Here is a 23,434-nt window from a genome sequence, read left to right on the forward strand (position 1 = left end):
TTGCCAGTGAAGCAGGCGGTCACCTTGCCTCCTAGACCTCTTTCTTATGGATTCACGGTACTGGCAGCTGGGTTAGGACCTCTTCTCTGGCATTCCGTCCCCTATCCTCTCACAGAGGATGTGGGCATAGATCCTAAGGTTTAAAGTCCTATAACTCAGCCTGGGCTAAGGCCTAGCTGGAATTTTGCGTGACTGTGGCCTTGAAAGCTTCTGGAAGAATAGCTTCTCTCCTCCCTAGATGTGCATTGGCAAGACTTGAAGGTGCCCTAGCTCATCCCTTCTTCATCATCCCCATGCTGGGGTCTAGTTAGGCATCAGCCTTCTTGCAGGTGGCCAGCCTTCATGTGCGCACGAGTGGCGGGGAGGGAGAACTCCGTCCAGAGACCCCTGCCGTGGTCCAGGCTTGGAAAGGGGCAAGAAAGAACAATGGCAGAAAACAGAAGCACCAGTCCTGTTCCCTTTCCCAAAGGGAGGGCAGAAGTGTCCAGAAAATGTGTCAGAAATTCTGGTTTTGCTCTCCAAGGACTGGGAGAAAGAGTGCTGGTTGGAATTTAGGGAAGGAAGGCCCTGTTCCTCTCCACCATTTTGTATGACTCACACTCCTTTAGGAGGGCATTTGCCCTTTGCCCCCAGCCCCTGGAGCTTCCTTCTCAGTTTGCTAGTTCCTGCCTAGAATTGTTCTAGAAAGCTGTTTGGGTATGGTGGGTCATGTTTTCACTGGCTGATTCCCTGCCACATGGGTGCCAAAGAGGGTTGAAAATTACCTGGAAAAACCACCACTACTCTTCCCTTTCACTCCTCTTGGTGAGGGGAGCAGTGCCAGAAGGCTGTCTTCTAAACCTTCTCTAGACCTCCTCCCCTCCGCACAGGGTAGAGGGAATATGTGTGTTTGCAGGGAGTCAGTGTTGAAGAGGATTGGATTAATCCGTGTTTCCTAGAAGAGCAAGGAGGGCTCCCTTTGGTAAGAGTGAGTTTGATGCAGACCGTGGTCCTTTTCACTAAAGCGGCCTGTAAGGTGAGACTTGACTCATCTCTTCCGTCTCCAAGCCTTCGTCTCTGTCCTCCACCAGTACTCTGGCTGGTGGGTACTGCTCTCATATGTGCCCCCCCCAATCCATGTGTCTCCGTGGATAGGCCATGGAAACACATCACTAGATCACACCGCTTTAGGGGGCAGGATCTACAGTCGCGACTTGGAATGCTGGTCCCTGAGGTCATCTGCCCCATGGCATATCCTTGGTAGGGCAGCTCTCCTAGAGGAAGCCTGGCTGGAAGAATGAAGGAGCCCGGGGTGGCGGGCAGGCTGGAGGGGCTGAGGGAGTCCTCAAAACAGATGAACTGCCACAGGCTGTAGAAAGAAGGGTTTTGCTAAGGGGCGGTGATGCAGCCATCCTTAGAGGGAGAGTTCCGGGGTCCTTCCCGTGGGTCCTTCCCGTTCTGCCACTTCTTGGTGGTGGTAAATATTTGTTGAACAAATGCATCCTCTGCTTTTCTCTTGAGATTCAAGGCATACCCCAGACATCCAGACAAGTGCAGGAGGAGAAGGAAGCCCCAGCAGCGTTTCTGGGGCTCTTTAGTTCCACATCTGTGGTGTGACTGAGATCTGAACCGTAAACAGTGATGAATCGCCAAGCCACTGGGCACTGTGAACGTTATCTCTAAAGAAAATCAGAGCACACTATAGACATTCTAGTCTCCTCTCCCTGCGAGGTGGTACGGTCAAGTGTAATTATCCCAGGGAGGCAGAGTTTGGCAGTAAGATCTAAGCTCCCACCTTTCCAGACTCCTGTCTGGCTTGCCCTAGGCCACATTCCTTCATCCCACTCCTGCTTCTTCCAAAAGTCCCCAGAGAAACTTAGATTTATTTTCTCATCTCCTGCCTTCAGGGTCTTCTACCTGTCTCCTGCCTCTCTTAATGTCTGAGGTTTTTCAGGCCTATGGAGAAACTCCTTATTAACTTTGTCTTTTCTAGAATCTTGCTCCCCATTGTGGCTAGAGAGCCCATAGACAGCTATGGCTGGGCCTCAGGGAGCTGTTTAAGACCAGCTCAGGGCAGGCCTGTGTTCTGTATGCTCTAATGAGGTAGCAGTCAGGAAGGATGTGACAGACTCTGTGACACATAAGCTCTGGGATGGACAGGATAGACAGAGCACTCCTCTCTGCACAGCCTGGGGTGAGGGTCAGCCAGGGCAGAGCTGACTATGAGACCTCAGGTCTGCATGTCCACCCCACTTCCCTGGAAGCTGCTGCCTGCCAAGGTGAGGAGAAGGGGCAGTTTCCTGTGGTTAGCCAGGGAAGAAAGTTCTCAAGCAAGACCCTGGTGGTGCTGGCTTGCGAGGGGCTGCAGTTGGGGTGGGGGTGCTGAGGAATTTGAGCCGGGGCTGTGCAGTGGGGGCTGTCCTCATGATGCCTGGCCAGGGTTATAGGGTCCAGCCCAGAAGAGCTGCCCAAACTGGGGCTGACAGAACCGTAACCCTAAACAGACCCAACCCAGGCACACAAGCATTGATCTAGAAGCTTTATGCCTTTCATCCTTACAGAAACCCTTACAGAGATGGGTGATATTCCCATTCTACAGATAAGGACACAGATCGGAGAGATTAAATGGTCAGTAGCTGACACGTGGTGATGCCAGAATGTGAGCCCATGATTTCCTGGGCACTTTCTTCTGGGAGGCTTGACTGGAAAGGGGATTTGAGCTGGGGTGAACAGATGGGAGCTCTCCCAAGACCTGCCTGGAAAGAACTACAACCAGTAGCCTGTAGTGCCTAGGGGAATGACTGGAGAGAGTTCTTTTATTTATTTATTTTTAAGATTTCATTTGTTCGTTTAAGAGAGAGGGACAGAGCACAGACCGGGTGAGAGGCAGAGGGAAAGGAAGAAACAGATTCCCTGCCGAGCTGGGAGCTCACATGGGGCTTGATCCTAGGACCTGGAGATCATGACCCGAGCAGGCGCTTAACCATCTGAGCCCCCCAGGCACCCCGAGGGAGTTCCATTTTAGCAGCCCTGGTGTGTCTCTGCTGACAGAAATTGAAGAGCGGGGTACTTGGACTATTTACACACACACATTTCCCGTTGCCTCTGACTTGTTAAATCTGTTTTGTACCTGAGGCCACATGTTTCTTGGTAGTCCACAAGAAATGGGAGAAAGCTTGCGCTTCTGGAATGTCAGGACTGGAAGAGTGGAGGCAGAATATAATTATCACTTCCATCTGCATCCTTATATAATGATTTATAAAATGATTTCAAAGCATTTCTTCATTACCATGACTTCCCCTGATTCTTACAATCCTGGGGTTATATATGGAGATGATACTCAGCTGGACAAGTGGTTTTTTTGTTTTGTTTTGTTTTAATGCCTGTTATATGTAGGCCAGTGCTAGGTCCCACAGTGATACAGAAATGATGAGTTAAATAACATGGTCTCTGCACAACCAGAGTTGATATTTTGAGTGAAGGAGATGGACATGTGCATGTCTTTTTTTAGGCTCTGTACAAGGTCTTAATAAATATGGCCCAGATTTGGCCTGTGGTCCAAACTAGTTCATAACCCCTCGAGGGTAGGGTACAGTGAGAGATGAAGCTTAGCACGCGGCCTGGTTTGGGGGGTCTTTGAATGCTATGCTAAAGAGCCTGACTTTGGCCCTTATGGGCACCCCATCTCCTCTGCGTTTGGATGTGGGAGCACGATGAGCTTGTGAAGTCTGAAGTGCCATATGGGCATGCTAAAGAGGCTGTTGAGAATGTAAGTCTAAAACTCAGAGTGTGGGGCACCTGGGTGGCTTGGTCAGTTAAGAATCTGCCTTCAGCTCAGGTCATGATCCCAGGGTTCTGGGACTGAGTCCCACATCGGGCTCCTTGCTCAGCGGGGAGCCTGCTTCTTTCTCTGCCTGCTGCTCCTCCTGCTTACGTGTACGCTCTGTCTCTGACAAATAAATAACATCTTAAAAAAAAAAAAAAGAAAATCCAGAGTAGAAGGATAGTGCTGGATTTGGAAGGGGATGGGGCAAAGAAGCAAAAGCGGCCACAGAAAGAAACTTCAGGAAGCATTATAAGCTAAGTCAAGAAAGTAGATTGCAGTGACTTAGGCGTCAAAGTGGTGGTCAGCAGGAGCAAACAGGAGGTCCTCAGTGAAGAAGAGGGTGAAGGTAGGATTGCTATTATTCTCTGACTGTTCAAGAACCTCGGCCTTAAAAGAAAAAGTGGTGTGCTGCCTAGTGACAGCCTAGACTAAAATTTGGCTCCTGAACCTGCTCCTGTCCTTCAACTCCTCCTCCATTTGTTTATTTGTTTATTTATTTATTTATTTAAGTAATGCCTACACCCATCTTGGGGCTCAAACTCATGACCCTGAGATCAAGAGTTGCCTGCTCTTCGGACTGAGCCATCCAGGCGCCCGATCCCCTGCTCTTCTGATGTAATTGAAACTGAGGGCTGGGTCTGGGGTAGGCCGGCTGGGAACTCAGAGTCACATGGGCCTTTCATCAAGGGTGTCCTTACAGCCAATGTGCATTTTTCCCTGGCCAGAAAAAAGAGTGTAGAGTGGTCAAGTGGTGTGGAAGAGAAGCTGACGGCTGGGGTGGCCTTCCCCTGGGAGGGCCTGCTCAGACCACATCTGAAAGATCCTATTTAAATGTCTACCCACAGCGGCCCTACCCCCAAGGGGAACTGGGATGAAAATGGGGTGGGGATGGGAGAGCAGTTTTAATTGGGACGCCTGATCAGCTCACCGCAGGCTATCTCAGTCTGCTTCCTTCCCGAGCGCTGGCTGGAGTTCTGTGAATCTCGTTAGAGATGGTTTGATATGCCTTCCCAGGAGACTGGTATTGGCAGGGATCCCCAGTTCCTCGGTACAGATGGTTTAATCCAACTCATCCAGTCAAGATGGCACTGTAAATTTATATCTAAACACATAGCAGTCATACACAAAAAGATAAAATTCTAAAAACATAGTCATACACTCCCCCTCCTTCCCCACACATGAAATGACAAACATCCCTGTAATGAGAAATGTAGCAGGAACACAAAGAGGAGAGCGGGGCTGAAGCTGCTGGTCTCTGAGTCTGGAAGCAGGAAGAAGCCACTGGAAATCTGGGGTAAAGAGCTATAAAGTTCTCTCTACGAAGCATGGAATTAGGGTCTGTACACTGTCCAAATCCAGGGGCTGGGGAAGCGGGCGGGGCTACCACTTATTGTAAAGATGCTTATTTAGGGAGAAAGAACCTCTCACTGGGGTAAGATTTGATTCTAGCCTGGGAGAGCCAGAGGACCTCGGAGACAAAGGTGAAAACCCCTAGGAGGGGAGGCTAATTAAAATATAAGAGAGAAGGTGAATTTGTACACTAAATCTTAGAAGCACGCAAGGAAAACTAACGAGAAAAAAGAACCAATAAAAATCAAAGAAAAATTTACCCCAGAAGAAATGAAAACAACAGAGTAATTAGAAAATGTCTTTAATATAAATAGGTTAAGGACCCTCAGAGAGATTGGAAAAAAAGGAAATCCATTAAAGAAAAGAAAGCAAAGTTATGAAAGGCACCTGGCTTCCTCAGTCAGCAGAATGTGTGACTCTTCATCTTGGGGTTGAGAGTTTAAGTCCCACATTGGGTGTGGAGCCTACTTTTTAAAAAAAAAAAAAAGAAAGAAAAAGTGAAGTTGTGAAAGGGAAAGAAACAGGAAAATGTCAGTATGAAAAGTACTAAAAATTCAAGCGCCCTGAAAAATAGTGTGAAACGGTAGCTAGCCTGGACACACAGAATCCATGAATTGGAAGCTGGCATTGAGGATGCCCCCCCAGAAGGCAGCATAGACGTGGAGGACAGATTGATAGGCTTTAGCCTGCATCGAATAGGATTTCCAGATATGAGTCAAGAAAATGGCAAAGAATTAATATTTGAAGAGAGAAGGGCTGAGAATTACAGAACTGAAGGGATAGCATGAATACCAAATAATAAATAGGTATCTGGGCGTAATATAGTAAAGCAGGAGGCAAGAAAAAAGAGAAAATATTAAAGGCAACCAGAAAAAACAAGGACTCAGAGGAGTGACAATTAGACTGATGTACCTCTCAGCGGGGCTCCGTAGCTCAGGGGTTAGAGCTCTGGTCTCGTAGACTGATGTACCTCTCATCAATGCTAGATGCCAGAAGATGATAAAGGGTTATCTTGGAGAAGCTAGAACTCTCCACCCAGTATCATTCCAGAATGAGATGAAATAAAGGTATTTCTGGACATACCAAAGCAGTTTTATCACCTTCAGACCTTCGCTAAACAATCTGTTAAAGGTATGCTTCATTAAGAAGAAAAGTAAACCCAGGGAAAAGAGCAGGTTGTTAGCACCATCATGAGCACAGAAATTGATACATAATGTTGATAAATTTAAATAACTATCGGACAGTACATCAGGGTGCTTTCTGCTGTAAGTAACAGAATGACTTACAGTGACTTGAACTCTAAAACCAACCAAACAAAAAATAAACCTTAATTCGTTTATAATGAGAACTGTGGAGGTAGGGAATTCCAGGGTTGGGGCAATGGTCCAGTAATGACAAGAAGGACCCTGGGTCATTCTGTCTTCCTGCTCTGCTATCCTCAGGGTGTGAGATCTCTCTTCTCATGGTTTTGAGATGACTGTTGCAGCTCTAGGCATCATATAATTTCCCCATAACATCCCAAACAGAAAGGGCAAGTAAATGTTAGCCAGTAGGAAGCTTTTGAATGTGTCCCTTTTTTGAGAAGAAGACTCTTTCCAGGAAAACCCCTGCAGATGTCTCCTTATGCCTCATTGGCCCGAGCTGGTCCATCCTTAGACCAATTCCAGATAAAAGGGAGTAGGTTTACTGTGGTTGGCTTGGACCAGACTTGCCTCCTCTCCTGGGACTGGCTCCTTTGTTGCCTGAGCAAAATCATGATTCTGTTGGCAAGAAAAAAAGTGGGGGAGTAGCTACTGATAGGCAATCAACAGTGCCTGCCACAGATGGCAAAACACAAAAATTCAGGGTCTGATTTGTTTTTTAATTAAAGAAAAAAAAAAGGAAAACAAATTGTTGACCACACTGTCAGGGAAGAATACGATTAGAATAAAGTAGGGAATTTCATTGTTAAATCACATCCAGTTGCTGCCTTGTTCAAGGGAATAGCGCTGCTGAAAACTTGCACACTTCTTTAAAAAAATGAATATATCCTAATAATGTAAGATAACCACTAAAAAAAGAGAAGTGTTTAATTTCCAAGCCAGGAGGGAAAAGAATGGTGGGATGAGGGATAGCATAGCTTGTCAGTCCAACAGAAGTCAGAGAAAGCAAAAAGAATTAAAGAAATAATAGAGAAAACACAAAGTAAGGTAATAACAGAAGATGCATTAATATAGTGGAATACATTCATGTGTTTAAAAAAAAAAAACAAAAAACCTATAGTTACCTGAATGGCTTAGTCAGTTAAGGGTCTCCCTTTGGCCCAGGTTGTGATCCCAGAGTCCTGGAATCAAGCCCTGCATCAGGAAGGGCTTAGCAGGAAGCCTGCTTCCTCCTGCTTGTGTGCTTGCACTCTCTCTCTCTCTCTCCCTCTCTCTCAAAGATTTTACTTATTTATTTGACAGAGAAATCACAAGTAGGCAGAGAGAGAGGGGGAAGCAGGCTCCCCACCGAGCAGAGAGGCCGATGTGGGTCTTGATCCCAGGACCTTGAGATCATGACCTGAGCCGAAGGCAGAGGCTTAACCCATTGAGCTATCCAGGCGCCCTAAATAAGCAACATCTTTAAAAAACAAAACAAAACAAAAACAAAAACCTACCATATTGTGTAAAAAGCAAATAAGTGCTCTGCAGCATGGAGAGACCTGTCAGTGAGACTTAGGAAGTTAACTAGGAAAGGCTCTGGCCGTTGTCACCAGCAGGTTCTGTTCTTTAAATGACTTCTGTCCTTCGCCTCATCTTTTCTTTCTCTCCCCCCTACTGTTCCTGCCTAGCCTTGTCTGCCTTGCTTGTCAGAGAGTGTTGTTTTTCTAGAGTTTGCTTCCTGTATGGATGAGTATAGTGAATTCCTGGACTTTTCCCCCACAAGAACATACGACACTGGGGTCCCTTGAGTGTGGAGCAGAGTTTGGCCACAGTGGAGCAGGTAGTTGATCGGAAGGAGCCCCACATCCCAGTGCTCCCCCTCCCCCAGCCTCTCCCAACCCCCAGAGACTGGCATTCCTTTCCTGAGAGCCTACCTCTTAGGTGTGACATCGATCCTCTCATAGTGAAGACTGATGGGTTATTTTTCTAGGACCTAATTGGAAGTTAGCCAGAGTGATGACCACGGGCTTGAGGAAATGTGTTCGCTCTCGTTCTCTGGTTTCCTGACTGCTAACCCTGAGCAGGAGCCGCAGAAGTCCCAGAGCTGAGGGCTCAGAGTGGAGGTGAAGTCAAGGAAGGGAGGCCCTGGAGAGGCAGAGGCTGCCCGAGGGTGTGTAACTGGGGCGCCAGGAGGGCCTGAGTCACTGGGAGAACTACGATGGGTGCGTGCCAGGGGCTGGCGCCAGGATGTTGCAATGAGGTGACGTGACTTAGCTGAACATGCAGAGGTGAGGCACCCAGCTCTCGGGCACATCAACCTCGCTGGGGTTGAGATGCGTGAGAAGGCGGGACTGTCAGGTCTCTTCCTCAAGCTAATGACTGGCCCCCCAGTTCACCTTCTGCCAGGGTAGGCGGTTGTCATACCCAGGAGGCAGGCAGTTTGCTGGGTTGCTAGATTGGCAGGGATCTGGGGGCATAGAGAACCCTTCAGTTGTCATACCCCAGTTAATGGAAAGAATGTCTGCGGTAGCCAGTGGGTGCTTCTGATAGGAGCACTGGTCGGAGCCATCAGACCTGGAGTGGCATTAAAGCTCTGTCCCTTACCGCCTGGCTGACCTCGTTCGGTTAGTCTTGGGATTTCTGTGAATACTAAGTGAGAGGCTATGCCCCCAAATGCTCAGAAGCTCCTATAACATCATACTCTGCAGTATGAGTAATCTGTGGTTCGATGCCTTCACATGGAGGCTCTGGGACGCATCCTCAGGCTGTGTGTCAGTGGGTGGAAAGAGGGTACTTAGTCAGCATCTTGCTGTTTTTCTTTTTTTTTTTTCCATTCTCCCCACCCCTTCCAGATTCAAGCCTCCCCTTCCCCCCATCCTCTGAGCCTTATTTTGACATTTCTTTTCTCTGCCTGCCAAGAAGATTGTGTTCAGCTGCGCTGGGCTGAGGCTGTGCTATCCTGTGCTTCATTAGGTTAATTCGATGGTTTGTCTCCTGGGAGCTGACCGGAGAAAGGCTCGAAAACCACCTTACCCTCCAAAAGCCAGTCTCCCTCACCCCATTCTCCTTTTGGGGCAGCCTCTGGGACTCGATGCCATATGCCTTCTCTTCCTCTCCTCTTTGAGCTGAAAGCCCCCTTTAGCTTCCATTGCTTGTTCAAGCGTGCATCCTTGATTGGTAGAAGGCTCTAGGGGAGAGAGACCATCCATTATTCAAGGCCCTTGCTGCCTCTGACCTTTTGGATTATGGTCGCCAGCTCCTCTGTTAGCCTCAGCATCTCAAGCGCGGCCAGCCATTCAGGGGACACGTATTGCTGAATGGTCTCACCAAATTTGCTAAATTTGTGACCACAAACCAGTCAGAAGACCCAGCATTGCTCTGCTACCTACCAAATTTCCCTTGTGACTTCCTTTGTCTCTTGAGGACTGTTTCACATCTGATCTCTGTCAGTCTCCAACCCCAACAATAAAGAGACCCTCATTTTCCTGATATGCAGCCACTCTCCACACTCTGATTTGCCCCCTGTTTCTCAGGTAGACCCTCCCCGTGTAGGCACCGGCTCCCATTGCTCCGTACTACTCCAGGCTTTTGTTTTGTTTTGTTTTTTAAAGATTCTATTTATTTATTTGAGAGAGCAAGAACATAGAGGGAGAGAAAGAGAGGCGAAGCAGACTCCCCGCTGAGCTGACAGCCCCGAGTGGGGCTCCATCCCAGGACCCCAGGATCATGACCTGAGCGGAGGGCCAACACTTAAACGACAGCCACCCAGGTGCCCCAAGGATTTTGCTTCTTGACTATCTTCTCTTTTTCCTGCAGCATTCACTTTTCCCTCGACTAGCATATAAACAATCTCCCAGCTTCACTCCCCCATTCCACTTTATCCCATTCCTTTTTCTTTGGTAACACCTTCATTGAGTTATCATTCACATAACATACAGTTCGCACATTCCAAGTGTACGGTTCAGTGGGTTTTAGTCCATTCACATGGTTATGCAACCATCACCACAAACAATTTGAGAATATTTCATCACCTAGAAGGTAATGCCCAACCCATTAGCAGTCTACTCCCTGTCTCCCCACAACTCCCCACTCTAGGCAACCACTGTCTGCTTTATGGATTTAACTAGTCTGGAAAACTTACATCGTATATATACTATTTAAAGAATGAAGATTTGAACTGTTGTTTCCACCTGCTAGATTAAGGAGCAATGCACTACCCTGTACTTCTGAAGCCTCTGTAGGCCCCTCCCTGATCGTATCTACCTTCCTGTCCCTCCAGAGGAATTTCCTGAATTTACACCATTTCTTGGATTTTCTGCATTGTTTTATCTTCTGTGCATAGAGACATATACTTAGCTCTGCATACTTTCTTTTAGTGAACTCCTACTACTGACATTCCTCCAGGACTTACTCTTCTTGCTCAACATAATAGTTTTTTGGACACATTCATCCCTACTGATGTCTGAAACTAGAATTCAGTAATTTTTTCCTGTTGGCAGTTTTCAGCTCTTACCCGGTGGTGTCTTCAACACCCTCGTGTGTCTCTTGATGCACGTGTCCCTATGTACCTGGTGGTGGAAATACTAGAGTTGATTGCACACCTATCAGAAAGGCCTCAAATTTTAAAAATAGAAATTGTCAAGGAGGGGCGCCTGGGTGGCTCAGTGGGTTAAGCCGCTGCCTTCGGCTCAGGTCATGATCTCAGGGTCCTGGGATCGAGTCCCGCATCGGGCTCTCTGCTCAGCAGGGAGCCTGCTTCCTCCTCTCTCTCTCTGCCTGCCTCTCTGCCTACTTGTGATCTCTCTCTGTCAAATAAATAAATAAAATCTTTAAAAAAAAAAAAAAAAAGAAATTGTCAAGGATACGGAACAAATGGAACTCCTGTACATTACTGGTGGAAATGTAAAATGCTCCAACCGCTTGGGAAAACTATTTGCTTATTTCTAGTAAAGCTTAGTGAACACCTACCCGGTAATTCCACTCCCAGGTATTTACCCAAGAGAAAGAGAGTAAGTGTCCACAAAAAGACTTACACAGGAAGTTCAGGGCAGTTTTACGCATCACAACTCCAAATTGAAAGTAACTCAAACGTCCAAATGTGGAAAAGAACGGACTACAGACACGTAAGGTGTGGACGAGTCTCCATAACATTGCACTGAGCAAAAGAAGCCACATACACAAGAGTACATAGTATGTGTTTACATGAATTTCAAGAGCAAGTAAATATAACATATGGTGAGAGAACTCAGAAAAGCAGGGGACTGCCGGGTATTGACTGAAAGGAGCACAAGGGATTTAACTCTCTGAGGTGATCAAAATGCTGTGTTTCCAAATGGGTGGTTACACCAATGTACACATAGTTAAAAATTCATCAAACTTTACATTGAATGAATGAATTAATGTATGAATTAAACTCCAGTGGAAAAAAAAAAGCAGATTGTCCCAAGTGGGGGTGAGATTTGTGGGGGGAAATGAGACCCTATACTTAACCTGTTGTCAGGGTTTACCTTAAGCTTTAAATCTGCTTAAAATTACAAGCAGGCTGAACTCACTGGATTTGTTCATGATTCAAAATATTCAGCCTTTCAGTGAGAAACCATTCATTCCCACCCAAACCTGAGGAAGATTAATCTCTGAAGATGTCCACATAAATGAAGTCATAAAATAAATTAGCCCGGGACAGATGGGGGAAACTTATAGTATCACAGTCTGTTCCCACACCATGTTTTCTGTGGGAAAGATGGTTTTTAATTTTTCTTTTAAAAAACATAAAACACCAATGGCATATATTATGTCTGTCTTTATTAACTCATGCCAAATTATCTTGAACTGTTGTTTCTACCAGCTACATTAAGGAGTAATGCAGTATCGACTGCATTTATTGTCCCACTCTACATTAATTGTCCCAAAAGAGGTGTGTGAGTGTTTTTATTTTTTATTTTTTTAAAAGATTTTATTTATTTAATTATTTGACAGACAGAGATCACAAGTAGGCAGAGAGGCAGGCAGAGAGAGAGAGGAGGAAGCAGGCTCCCTGCTGAGCAGAGAGCCAGATGCAGGGCTCCATCCCAGGACCCTGAGATCATGACCTGAGCCGAAGGCAGAGGATTAACCCACTGAACCACCCAGGTGCCCCTGTGTAAGTGTTTTTAATACGGTACATCCTCTCCCGACTCTTGGTACTATTAGTTTTTTTTTTTAAGATTTTATTTATTTATTCGACGGAGAAATCACAAGTAGGCAGAGAGGCAGGCTGAGAGAGAGGAGGAAGCAGGCTCCCTACTGAGCAGAGAGCCTAATGTGGGCCTCGATTTTAGGACCCTGAGATCATGACCTGAGCTGAAGGCAGAGGCTTAACCCACTGAGCCACCCAGGCGCCCAAGTACTATAAGTTTCTTTAATATTTTCCTATAAAAATCCTAGAAAGCTCAGGTAGTAATGTCTATGACATTGGCCATAGCAACATTTTTCTAGATGTATCTCCTGAGGCAAGGGAAATAAAAGCAAAAATAAACTATTGGGACTATATCAAAATAAAAAACTGCACAACAAAGGACACAGTCAACAAAACTAAAAGGCAGGGGTGCCTGGGTGGCTCAGTGGGTTAAAGCCTCTGCCTTTAGCTCAGGTCATGATCTCAGGGTCCTGGGATTGAGCCCTGCATTGGGCTCTCTGCTCAGCAGGGAGCCTGCTTCCCCACCCACCCCCGCCTCTGCCTGCATCTCTGCCTGCTTGTGATCTGTCAAATAAATAAATAAAATCTTAAAAAGAAAACAACAACCAAAAGGCAACCTGCAGAATAGGAGAAGATATTTGCAAATAGCAAATAACAATAAAGGGTTAGTGTCCAAAATATATAAAAAACCTATACAAATCAAAACCCAATAAACAAATAATCCACTTAAAAAATGGGCAGAAGGGGCACCTGGGTGGCTCAGTGGGTTAAGCCGCTGCCTTCGGCTCAGGTCATGATCTCAGGGTCCTGGGATCGAGTCCCGCATCGGGCTCTCTGCTCAGCAGGGAGCCTGCTTCCTTCTCTCTCTCTCTGCCTGCCTCTCAGTGTACTTGTAATTTCTCTCTGTCAAATAAATAAATAAAATCTTTAAAAAAAAAAAAAATGGGCAGAAGACCGGAACAGTCATTTCTCCAAAGAAGACATCCAGATGGCCAACAGACCCATGAAAAGATGATCGACATCAGTCATCATCAAGGAAATTCAAATCAAAACTACAACAAGCTATCCGTTTACACCTGTCAGAATGGCTACAACCAAAACCACAAGAAACAACAAGTGTTGACAAGGATGTAGAGAAAAAGGAACCCTCATGCGCTATTGGTGGGAATGCAAACTTGTGCAACCACTGTGGTAAACAGTATGAAGGTTCCTCAAAAAATTAAAATTACAACTACGCTGTGATCCAGCAATCTCACTGCAAGGTATTTTCCCAAAGAATATAAAAACACTAATTCAAAGGGATCCAAGCACTCTTACGTTTATTGCAGCATTATTGACAATAGCCAAATTATGGAAGCAGCCCAAGTGTCCATCGATAAGTGAGTGGTTTAAAAAAGATGTGTATATGTACAATGGAATATTATTCACCTGTAGAAAAGAATGAAATCTTGCCATTTGCAACGACATCGATGCAGCCGGAGAGGATAATGCTGAGTGAAATAAGTCAGAGAAGACAAATACCACAGGAGCTCACTCATATGTGGGCTTTGAAAAACAAAATAGATGAGCAAAGAAAAAAAAAGAGAGAGGCAAACCAAAAAAACAGACTGAGCTCTAGAGAACAAACAGATGGTTACCAGAGGGGAGGTGGGTGTGGGGATGGGGAAATAGGTGATGGGGATTAAGGAGTGGGCTTGTCCTGATGAGCATGGGGTGATGTGCAGAACTGTTGAATCAGGATTTTGTACACCTGAAACTAATACAACACTTTATGTGAGCCATACTAGAGTTAAAAACTCCTCTGAGAGCCCATTTTAAAATGTAAATCAGGTCACAGTCACACAGCCCTCTTCAAAACCCTGCCTACAGATTCGTCATAAATCCTAATCCTTCCAAAGCCCTCTGTGGCTGGCCCACAGCCTTCTGGGGCCTCTTCTCTGCCACCCTCGCCACCCTCGCCTGCTTCATGAACCTTCTTCTCTGTTGTAACAGGTCAGGCTTGTCACCTCCTCATTCTCTCTGCACTCTTTCACTCTTCTGTCTTCTCTCCTGGCTCGCTGTAATTTCCCTTTGTATTTGCACCTAGACCAGAAGCTCTGTGAGGACAGGATTTGAGTGTCCTGTCCCACACTGTCCCTCTGGCCCAGCGTTGGTCCATTAAGAATCAGTGGAATGAACAAGTCCCCAGCAGCCAGGTGGCCCCAGAAGACGGGCCTGCTTCCCCTTGTGGGCAGCAGAGTGTGTGTCCTCCCTCCAGCTTTTTTATACGGGTGTGTGCATTCACGGGCTTAACGTGCATGATCAGGGCAGCTGCGAGGGGAGAAATCAGCAACTGGAGGGCGCGGGATCCCACTGGAGGAAACAAGATGGGCGAAAGCACTCCACAAGGGGCAGCGCTGGGTGACTTCTGGGATTTGGGGTTCATGTCTAGGAGCCTCTGATGTTTCTTAGTCTCAGCAATGATTCCTCCCTGTGTCTCTGCCCTCAGCACATGTTGAGCTGCTCAAGCTTCCGGGAACAGCTTGGCCACGGGGTTCACAAAGCAAGGGCTTTTGCTGGTTACTCCACTTCTTTGCTCTTCCCAAACACACTGACAAAACTAGGGCTTTCCCTCTCCCCCACAAAGCAGCTGGTTACCTCAGATGCCCCCTTCATTGAGTTAGAATCCCAAGGAGTTACTGACTTCCCTAGTGGGGGAGAGATTTCCTTTGGAGCTTCCTGTGCCAGCGTCTGCCCAGCCCCCACCTTCAGTGGTCTCAGTGGGCTGCCCACCAGAAACCAGGTCTCCATGGAGAAGCTCTTCAGAAAGTCACTGCTTTCTTGCGCCACTTGCCTTGTGGTTGGCTCTCCCCACAGGTCACAGGACCTGGAAAACCAAGTTCTTTTCCTTAGATGTTGGGTGTAGAAAGGGACAAAGGGAGAATGGGAAGAGACAGTGACCTGGCTTCCTGTTTACACACTATCAGCCAAAGGCCATGCATGGAGTCTGGCCTTCCAAATGGGTGCAGTAAAACATCTACAGTAAAGCACCTTGGAGCCGGTGCTGCGGGAGCCCCTGGGAATTAGAGCCAAGAACCCTGGGTGAGACAAATGAGGAAAGCTTCACTCTTGACCCTGGGAACCAGCTCCTGGGTCCCCTTGTCGCTCTTCTCAGAGCCCTTTGGTAGTTGAAAGAACTCACAGGCCTCTTTCTGCGCCTTGGCCAGTCATAGGCTTTGGAACCAGGTAGACCTGGACACAGATCTCACCTCTGCTCCCAAGACTGTGACCTTAGGCAAGTTGCTTTACTTCTGCAAGTGTTGTTTCGCCACCCAGAATAATGTTCTCCTTACTGGAACATGCTAGTTCCGTTCCCCAATGGCTTTGTGGTTTGGCTTGGCTCCAGAAATTTGAGCTGCCACGAGTGGAAGGGGCAGCTGAGGTTCTTGAACGCAGAATCTGAGACGCCTTTTCTGAAGCTGCCGGCAGCCGCCAGAGGACCCAGGAACAGAGAACCTAGGAAGGGCTGGCTGGAGCTGGGGCTTTCAGCAAGGAGCTGTGAGGCCCTGGGGCCAGATCAGAACTGGGGCTAGCTGGATTTGGAGAAAAGCTGATGGGGGACAGGCGGGCAGCCAGATTTAAGTGATCCGCGTGGCGTGGAGCCACGGCCTCCACCCTCAGCCTTGTCCCTGACTCTGGCTCAGACTCCCTTACCCACGGCATGGATTCAGACTCCTTTTCTCAGGGCCCATCCACACACTGCCAGCCCTTTCTCCCTGCTCTTGCCCACCAGGACAGCACGAGGCCTCAGACTGTCCATGCCCCCAGGGACCCTGGCATCCATTTCATCCATAAGGTACAGAAGAAGGCAGCTGTCCAGTCGGCCGTTTGGTGGGGATGCTGAGCCCAGCACCTCCCCATCCTGACCCAGTCGGGTTCTCTCCCCGATACCAGGGTCGGAAGGATTGTTAATGTTTCACTGAGCTAGCCCAGAAATACCTCATCTAGAGCCCACACCCAGGAGAGGAGGGGGCAGATCCCAGGACAGAGGCCTACCCCTCCTCCACCACCCTGTCTCTTGCTCAGAGGAGTTTGTCACAGGCACTCAGAGGGTAGAGAGCCCCAGGGTGGGGCGTCATATCTGCAGTTTCCTGTAATCTTCCTCTGGGCCGATTTCTCTTCAGTTTCACCTGAAATTAACCTCGCCATAGCTGGACTAGGAACATTCTAAACCCGGTTCTTCCAGGGAGTCGCTGTGGACTCCAGGGAAATCACTTCACGGCCTTGTTTATCTTCTGGCTAATAAGTGCGAGAGGGAGCTAATCTCTTCATCTGCAGCCAGCAGAGAGCGTCTGTGGGTCCGGACGGGAGAGCCCTTTCTTTTGTCCACCCTTTGGTTAAGTGGGCGTCTCCTCTACTGCTAGCTGTGTCCCCTCTGGGACTTGGGGGCAGGGCTGGGGGGAGAGCCTGTGTGTGTGCGTGCCATTTATCTGCATGCTACTTTTCCTCTCTGCAATTTCAGGGTCATGCTGCGGCAGCCTGGCGCCTGACGGAGTGAGGGGGAACCTGCCGGGGGATTACTGCTAGCGGGAGCGGAACAGCGGGACAGCAGCCCTCAGGGGACTGGGGATGGGCAGAACAGCAGCAGCACCAAGGAGGGCCGGGCCCTGGCAGGGAGCTCGGCACACGTTCAGCTGACCCAGACAGCGTTGGAAGCAGGTTCCTGCTGAGCGGCAGCTGTTCCCAGGCTCTGGAGGACCTCCCAGCAGGAACAGGAGCTCTGCGAACCACCCTCTAACCACATTTGGAGCCGTGACCATCAGAGGGGCCCAGCACCTCGAATGGGAAGTAGAAAGGCAGAACCTAGTGCAAGAAGGATCTTGGTCTCTGCGGCAGAGTTTTCCGACAGCCACAGCACTTCTTGGGTTTCTTCTCGCAGGACTGGGGCCTTGTTCCCTCCTCTGGTGGAGGGATTGGGCCAGGAGGGCCAGCTGCGCTGGGGAGGACTCTCGGATGGAATCCAGGCCGTTTGAAGCCCATGTGCTCTCTGCTGTGGTTGGGGTTTTAGGGTTTCCCCACTGCAGGGGACGAGGGGCCGCCTCCGTGTCTGCTCATGAACCACAAGGACCCCGAATGCTCCAGACTGGACCATTTCGAGCCACCAAAGAGGGGGCCCCCCAGAGCTGGCAGCCAGCAACCCCAAGGGACTAGAGGGCTGGAATGGACTGACCTCCCCCTCTTCAGGGCAGCAGGAGAGTCAGAGCCTCTGTGGCCCAGCTAGTGACAGAGAGACCCGATGAAGCCATAAGCTGGCACCCGACTGGCTCAGGGACAGGGGAGCCACTCCTGCCCACTGTGCTTTCTCCTTACATTGAGGGAGGGTGTGGTAAGGGACCCCTGCCTCTGTCCCCTCCTCAGCACGTGTCCCTATGCCCTTTGCACGTGGTGCCAGAAGAGGCAGGCTCCGCTGTGGCTGGCCCGTCAGTGGGCTGGGAAAGGAGTGGCCACGGTGACACCCGCCCGCCCCCCAGGCTGGTGGTCTAGCCCCCTGAGGCGCCAAACCATGAAGTGCTCGCTGCGGGTGTGGTTCCTCTCCGTGGCCTTCCTGCTGGTGTTCATCATGTCGCTGCTCTTCACCTACTCCCATCACAGCATGGCCACCTTGCCCTACCTGGACTCAGGGGGCCTGGGCGGGACCCACCGGGTGAAGCTGGTGCCCGGCTATGCTGGCCTGCAGCGCCTCAGCAAGGAAGGGCTCACTGGAAAGAGCTGTGCCTGCCGCCGCTGCATGGGTGACACTGGCGCCTCTGACTGGTTCGATAGTCACTTCAACAGCAACATTTCCCCCGTGTGGACCCGAGAGAACATGGATCTGCCTCCAGATGTCCAGAGGTGGTGGATGGTGAGAGCTGTGGCCCCTCCTGCCTACCCTTTGCTGCCCCATCTCCAGGGGTCTGTACCCCTGTTTGGGAGTCACTCTTCCAGCCCTGCCCCCCCAGCCCTGGGATTTGGGCTGTCTGTCCTCTGGCCTCCAGAGCCCTGACAAAGTATTAGGTCCGCTTGACCAGAGCCATCTACTGGGGTCAGAGATTCTGAAAGGCAGAGCAAACTTTGACCTGGAGGGAGGCAGAACTGTTTTCTAGTGCCTGTAGGGGCCAAGCAGAGATGAGGAATCCCTAGTAGGCCTGGGAGGGCACACAGAAACAGACCCCAAGGAGGAAGACGGTGAGAAGTCCAGGCCGTGGCAGGGAGAGGGTCTGCTTTTGATAAAGGACACAGCCTATCTCAGCTGCAGCCCCTCTTGCAGAGGTGTGACCCCCGCCCCGCCACTGCTGCATCTTCTGACCCTTTAAGAGAACCCAGAAGTCCACAGTTTCTTGCTAACTATCCCAATTTGTGAATGTTGGCTCACAATAATTTTAAACACTGTGAGAGCCACTCTTCTGTGTTTTGTTTTGTTTTTCACAATTGCTGGAAGAGACTGTCTTCGGGGCTGGGATAAGAAAACATGGTCATTTCCTCTGGGTGATAAGGAAGATGAAGGGGAGTGGATGAAGGGACAGTTGTGCCCATGCCTCCCTGCTCTTCTGGATCCTGTCACCTTTCTATTGCTTTTAATTCCCTTTCATCCCTGTCATCTCTGGAGCATCACTCCCCAGGCTCCACCAGGGCCATCTGGTTGCCACATGTCAGGTGGAACAGTGTCAGTACTTCTCCCAGGGGCCCACAGGCTGCCTGCATTCCCCAGTGGGGGACTTGGGAGGCAGCTCATGGCTCCTGGTTTCCCTACCTGGCAGGTAGGGTGAATGATGACTCCCCATTTTTCTCACATTCAGGGAGGTAGTAAGAATGAGCTCATGCGATCAGGCTTATCAGAACAACGTACAGATCCCACTTCCTGACCCAGACTGTCCACGTCCCTAAGAATGGGGAGGTCTACAGAGCAAGGGTCACCAGGAACTCCACAGGCCATCCTGTGACAGCCTGGAGCCCTTGAAGGGTTCTGCCTGTTAATCATAGTCACAGCCTTCATTTTGTGGGGAAAATCAGTGTTTAGATAGTGCACAGGGTTTGCCCAAGGTCATAGGTCTCTGTGGTGGCCGTCGAGAGCCAAAACAGGTTGCTAGACAGAGGTAGACCCGTGGATGGGGTACGGCTCCTACCACAGAGCATTTTCTTTTAAGAGAGGGAGGATAGAGGGGCAGAAAGGGAGAGAGAAACTTAAGCAGGCTCTGTGCCCAGTGCAGAGCCCAGTTGGGCTCAGTCTCAAAACCCTGAGATCATGACCTGAGCCGAAACCAAGAGCCGGATGCTTAACTGACTAAGCCCCCCATGAGTCCCCTATAGAGCGTATTCCTTGGTTTCTACCTTACTGATTTGTGGCATGTGGGCCCAGTACAGTATGTTCATTTAAAAAAAAAAAATTGTACGGGCGTCTGGGTGGCTCAGGTTAAAGCCTCTGCCTTCAGCTCAGGTCATGATCTCAGGGTGCTGGGATCAAGCCCCTCGTCGGGCTCTCTGCTCTGTGGGAAGCCTGCTTCCTCCTCTCTTTCTCTGCCTGCCTCTCTGCCTACTTGTGATCTCTGTCTGTCAAATAAATAAGTAAAATCTGTAAAAAAAAAATTGTAAAAATTTTATTTATTTATTTATTTATTTATTTAGAGAGTGCATGAGAGCAGGGGCGGGGGGAGAGGGAGAAAAAGAAAGATAATCTGGGGTAGACTCTGCGTGTAGTGCAGAATCTGACATGGGACTCGATCCCAGGACCCTGAGATCATGACCTGAGCTGAAATCAAATCGGCCGCTCAACCAACTCAGTCACCCAGGCTCCCCTTTTTTGCTCAATATTTTAAAAATATTTGCATTCATTGCCAACGTTTAGGAATTAGGATATTTCACATGAAATGTATATTTTCAGCTTCTCAAAAAACTGGAAAATTTGGTCTTTTTGGGCTCACCATACCACATGGCAACAGTTGGCTGATGTCACTCGTTTTTGCTGGGGCCTCCTGTTTGCCATAGGCCCCATCTGATGCTTCCCTCTGAGGTTTGCTTGCCTGGCGCGTAGGCATCGGAGGGCTGCTGCAGCTTCGGGTCATGGTCTTTCATGGTCACTGGTGGTGGGAAGCTCAGGGAACCAGTTTCATTCCAGCCATCCTGACTTGGAAGGAATTTTTGTGTGTCACTGCCTTCCCTTCTCCTCCTCCCCAGGGCTCAGGAAGGGGGGAGGGTTCCTGCCTTTATCTGGTGGATATTGTCTCACCTGCAGCTTTTGTAACCTTGAGCCCTCCGGCTAAGTCCCAGGGGCGCCCTCTGTAGGCTGGTTCGGAATGAGCCCCCAAACTTCACAGGGTTTTTCACGTTAACCGCACCTCGGAATGACTCTCAGGTGACTTGTAGCTTCCTTGAGAGGACAGCAAAGCAGGGGCATCTGCAGGCATGACAAGCCCGGAAGTTTCTCTGCTTTGCAGTACCCCTTGACCGCCACCCCCCTTCGGTGCATTAGGTCGCTCCTGATGAGCAGGGTACCAGTCTGAGAAAGGGACACCGCTAGTGTGGAGAAGGGGAACATCCTCAATGCTGAGACGATTTCGCTCCCTGAGACTAGAAAGTGAGGGCAGGCAGGTGGGCAGGAATCCCTCCCTGCTCGCATAATCCCCTCACCTTCCTTCTCCCCTTGTGTTGACAGATGCTGCAGCCCCAGTTCAAGTCACACAACACCAATGAGGTGCTGGAGAAGCTGTTCCAGATAGTACCAGGCGAGAACCCATACCGTTTCCGGGACCCCCACCAGTGCCGGCGCTGCGCCGTCGTGGGGAACTCGGGTAACCTGCGGGGCTCTGGCTATGGTCCAGATGTGGATGGGCACAACTTCATCATGAGGTGAGCCCCGGGGCGCCCAAGGGTGGGCCCAGAACAGGCCTCCAGAAGGAGGGACTGGCTTCCTTAGCCTTGTCTGCAGTGGAGGAGTTGCCCACTGCTGTGAGTCTCTGATGCCAGGTCTCTCTCTTGTTCGTTGGGTAGACGGGGAGGCAGAACCCCCATCGTATACTTTGCTCGAGGCCAGCACTCAGTTTCTAGCTCTGAACTCCTCCTGAAAGAGCTGAGAGTAGAGTCCTGGCTGTTTTCTGGTAAAAAACTCCCACCAGAGTTCTAGCCTGATCCCCTCAGTGCTGGCCCAAAAGTGATAGCCTGCACTAGAGTCTTGATTAATAGCCACAGATGATTCCTTCTGGCAGACTCAAGGAAGACAGAGGTCCTGGGCAGGAAGAGGAACTGCTCAGTGCTTGCTCTGGGCTGCTATCCCTCACCTTTATTTCATAAGGTTCAGATTATTTAAAGGACATCTGTGCCCAGCCTTGAGGAAAGGAGAGGGGTTGGGAGGGCGTTCATTTCAAAGACACAGAGCTATGAGTCTGGAGGTGAACAGGGACTAGACAGTGGACTTGTTTTTTGTTTTGCTTTGTTTTAAAGATTTTCAAATTTATTTCACACAGAGAGAGATCACAAGTAGGCAGAGAGGCAAGCAGAGAGAGAGAGAGGAGGAAGCAGGCTCCCTGCTGAGCAGAGAGCCCAATGCGGGCCTCGATCCTAGGACCCTGAGATCATGACCTGAGCCTGAGCCGAAGGCAGAGGCTTCAACCCACTGAGCCACCCAGGCGCCCCTGTTTTGTTTTAAATAGGCTCCCCGCCTAGTGTGGAGCCCAACACGGGGCTTGAACTCATGACCCTGAGGTTAAGACGAGCTGAGATCAAGAGTGGAACACTTAACTGACTGAACCACCCAGGTGCCCCTAGATGGTAGACTTGTAACTTGAACACGGGCTGCTCATTCTGCTCCTGAACTTGTGTTTTCTGACTTCCTCCCTGACTTGGGGGACAGGAAGTGCCACAGTGGGGGTCTTTCAATCCCACTCCTTGGTGGAAGAAGCGCCTTAAGAGTGAAGATGCTGAAAACGCCCAGTTTTCACAAAGCATCTCTTAGGATAAGCTGTTGCAGAAAGACCAGGTTCCCCAGGAGGCAAAAGGAAGGGCTTTGTCTTAGAAACTGTTGCTGTTACCATAGCAACACCAAGACAGCAGTGTGTTTCTGAGGCTTTCACCGTTCCTTGCGAAACCTTTCTCATTCCTTGCGAAACCTTTCTCGAGTTGAGAATGGTTGGGGGTGGGGGAGAGGAGGGATACTAGGCCTCATCCAGGAGCCCAGAGGCACCTGAGATTCTCTCCATCCTCCCGCTGCTGGCACTCCCAATGTGAGGGAGGCAAGCTGGTTGCTGGAGAGGGAGTTCTTTCCGAGTAGGGAATGAGATGTCCACACTCCCCTGCAGCCTTGGGACCCTTGGAAAGCCCGGGGAAATGCTGTTGAGTGCCTGAAACGCCTGCTGCCCCACCCTCCTGCCTGTACACCAAGTGGGTGCTTTCACTGTGCATGTCGGTGATGGCTGGGAGGCTCCGGGGTCCATGGAAGCCACCAAAAGGCTCGGCTCCTATGACACCTGGCTGGTACCCGATCAGGCCAGGCTGCCGAGAGGAATTTACAGAGGTTTCCTTACCTGGACCAGGTTCGGAGATGTGCGTTTTGGAGTGGACCCCAAAATTGCTTTGTGGAAGGGCTGACCCTGCGTGAATTGGCTTTTTGCTAGGGGATAGTGGAGTTGACTCTTTGCTTATAGGCATGTCTTCGTTTTGGAACCCATGGGGAAGTCTCCCTGCTCCACGGAAGCAGGACCAACATAAGACCCCACTGAGCTGGATGGCTGAGATGATGGCTCTACCCATACTTCCCTATGCCGCTCTCCAGCTGCTTCCTCCTCTTCTGTGTCTTCTGAGCCCTGCTGGTGACTCCAAATGGAGTTGAGCTGGTCCTGCTCAGCCAACCAGCAGATAGATCCACAACTCCTAAAACAAGCACTGGGCAGATTGTAGGCTCACCAGAAATACGTGAATGAATGAAAGAGACAAGGCAAGTGCATACCAGACCCCAGGGAAGAATCCACATCT

At 49.5% G+C, this 23,434-nt stretch overlaps 1 protein-coding gene across 3 annotated transcripts in view; it reads left to right on the forward strand.

The window, feature by feature from the left end:
- ST3GAL2 (ST3 beta-galactoside alpha-2,3-sialyltransferase 2) overlaps nt 1-23,434 on the forward strand; it is a 48,860-nt gene that overhangs the window by 15,581 nt on the left and 9,845 nt on the right. For all 3 annotated transcript variants that reach the window (XR_009400986.1, XM_059383796.1, XM_059383797.1), the window contains 2 exons: nt 16,956-18,335; nt 21,123-21,316. Coding sequence is in view for 2 of the 3 variants with exons in the window: in XM_059383796.1 (XP_059239779.1) it covers nt 17,997-18,335; nt 21,123-21,316 (533 nt within the window). In the remaining variant the exon portion in view is untranslated. The remainder of the gene's footprint in view (nt 1-16,955; nt 18,336-21,122; nt 21,317-23,434) is intronic.

This window comes from Mustela nigripes, chromosome 17 (genome assembly GCF_022355385.1).
Source record: "Mustela nigripes isolate SB6536 chromosome 17, MUSNIG.SB6536, whole genome shotgun sequence".
NCBI lineage: Eukaryota > Metazoa > Chordata > Mammalia > Carnivora > Mustelidae > Mustela > Mustela nigripes.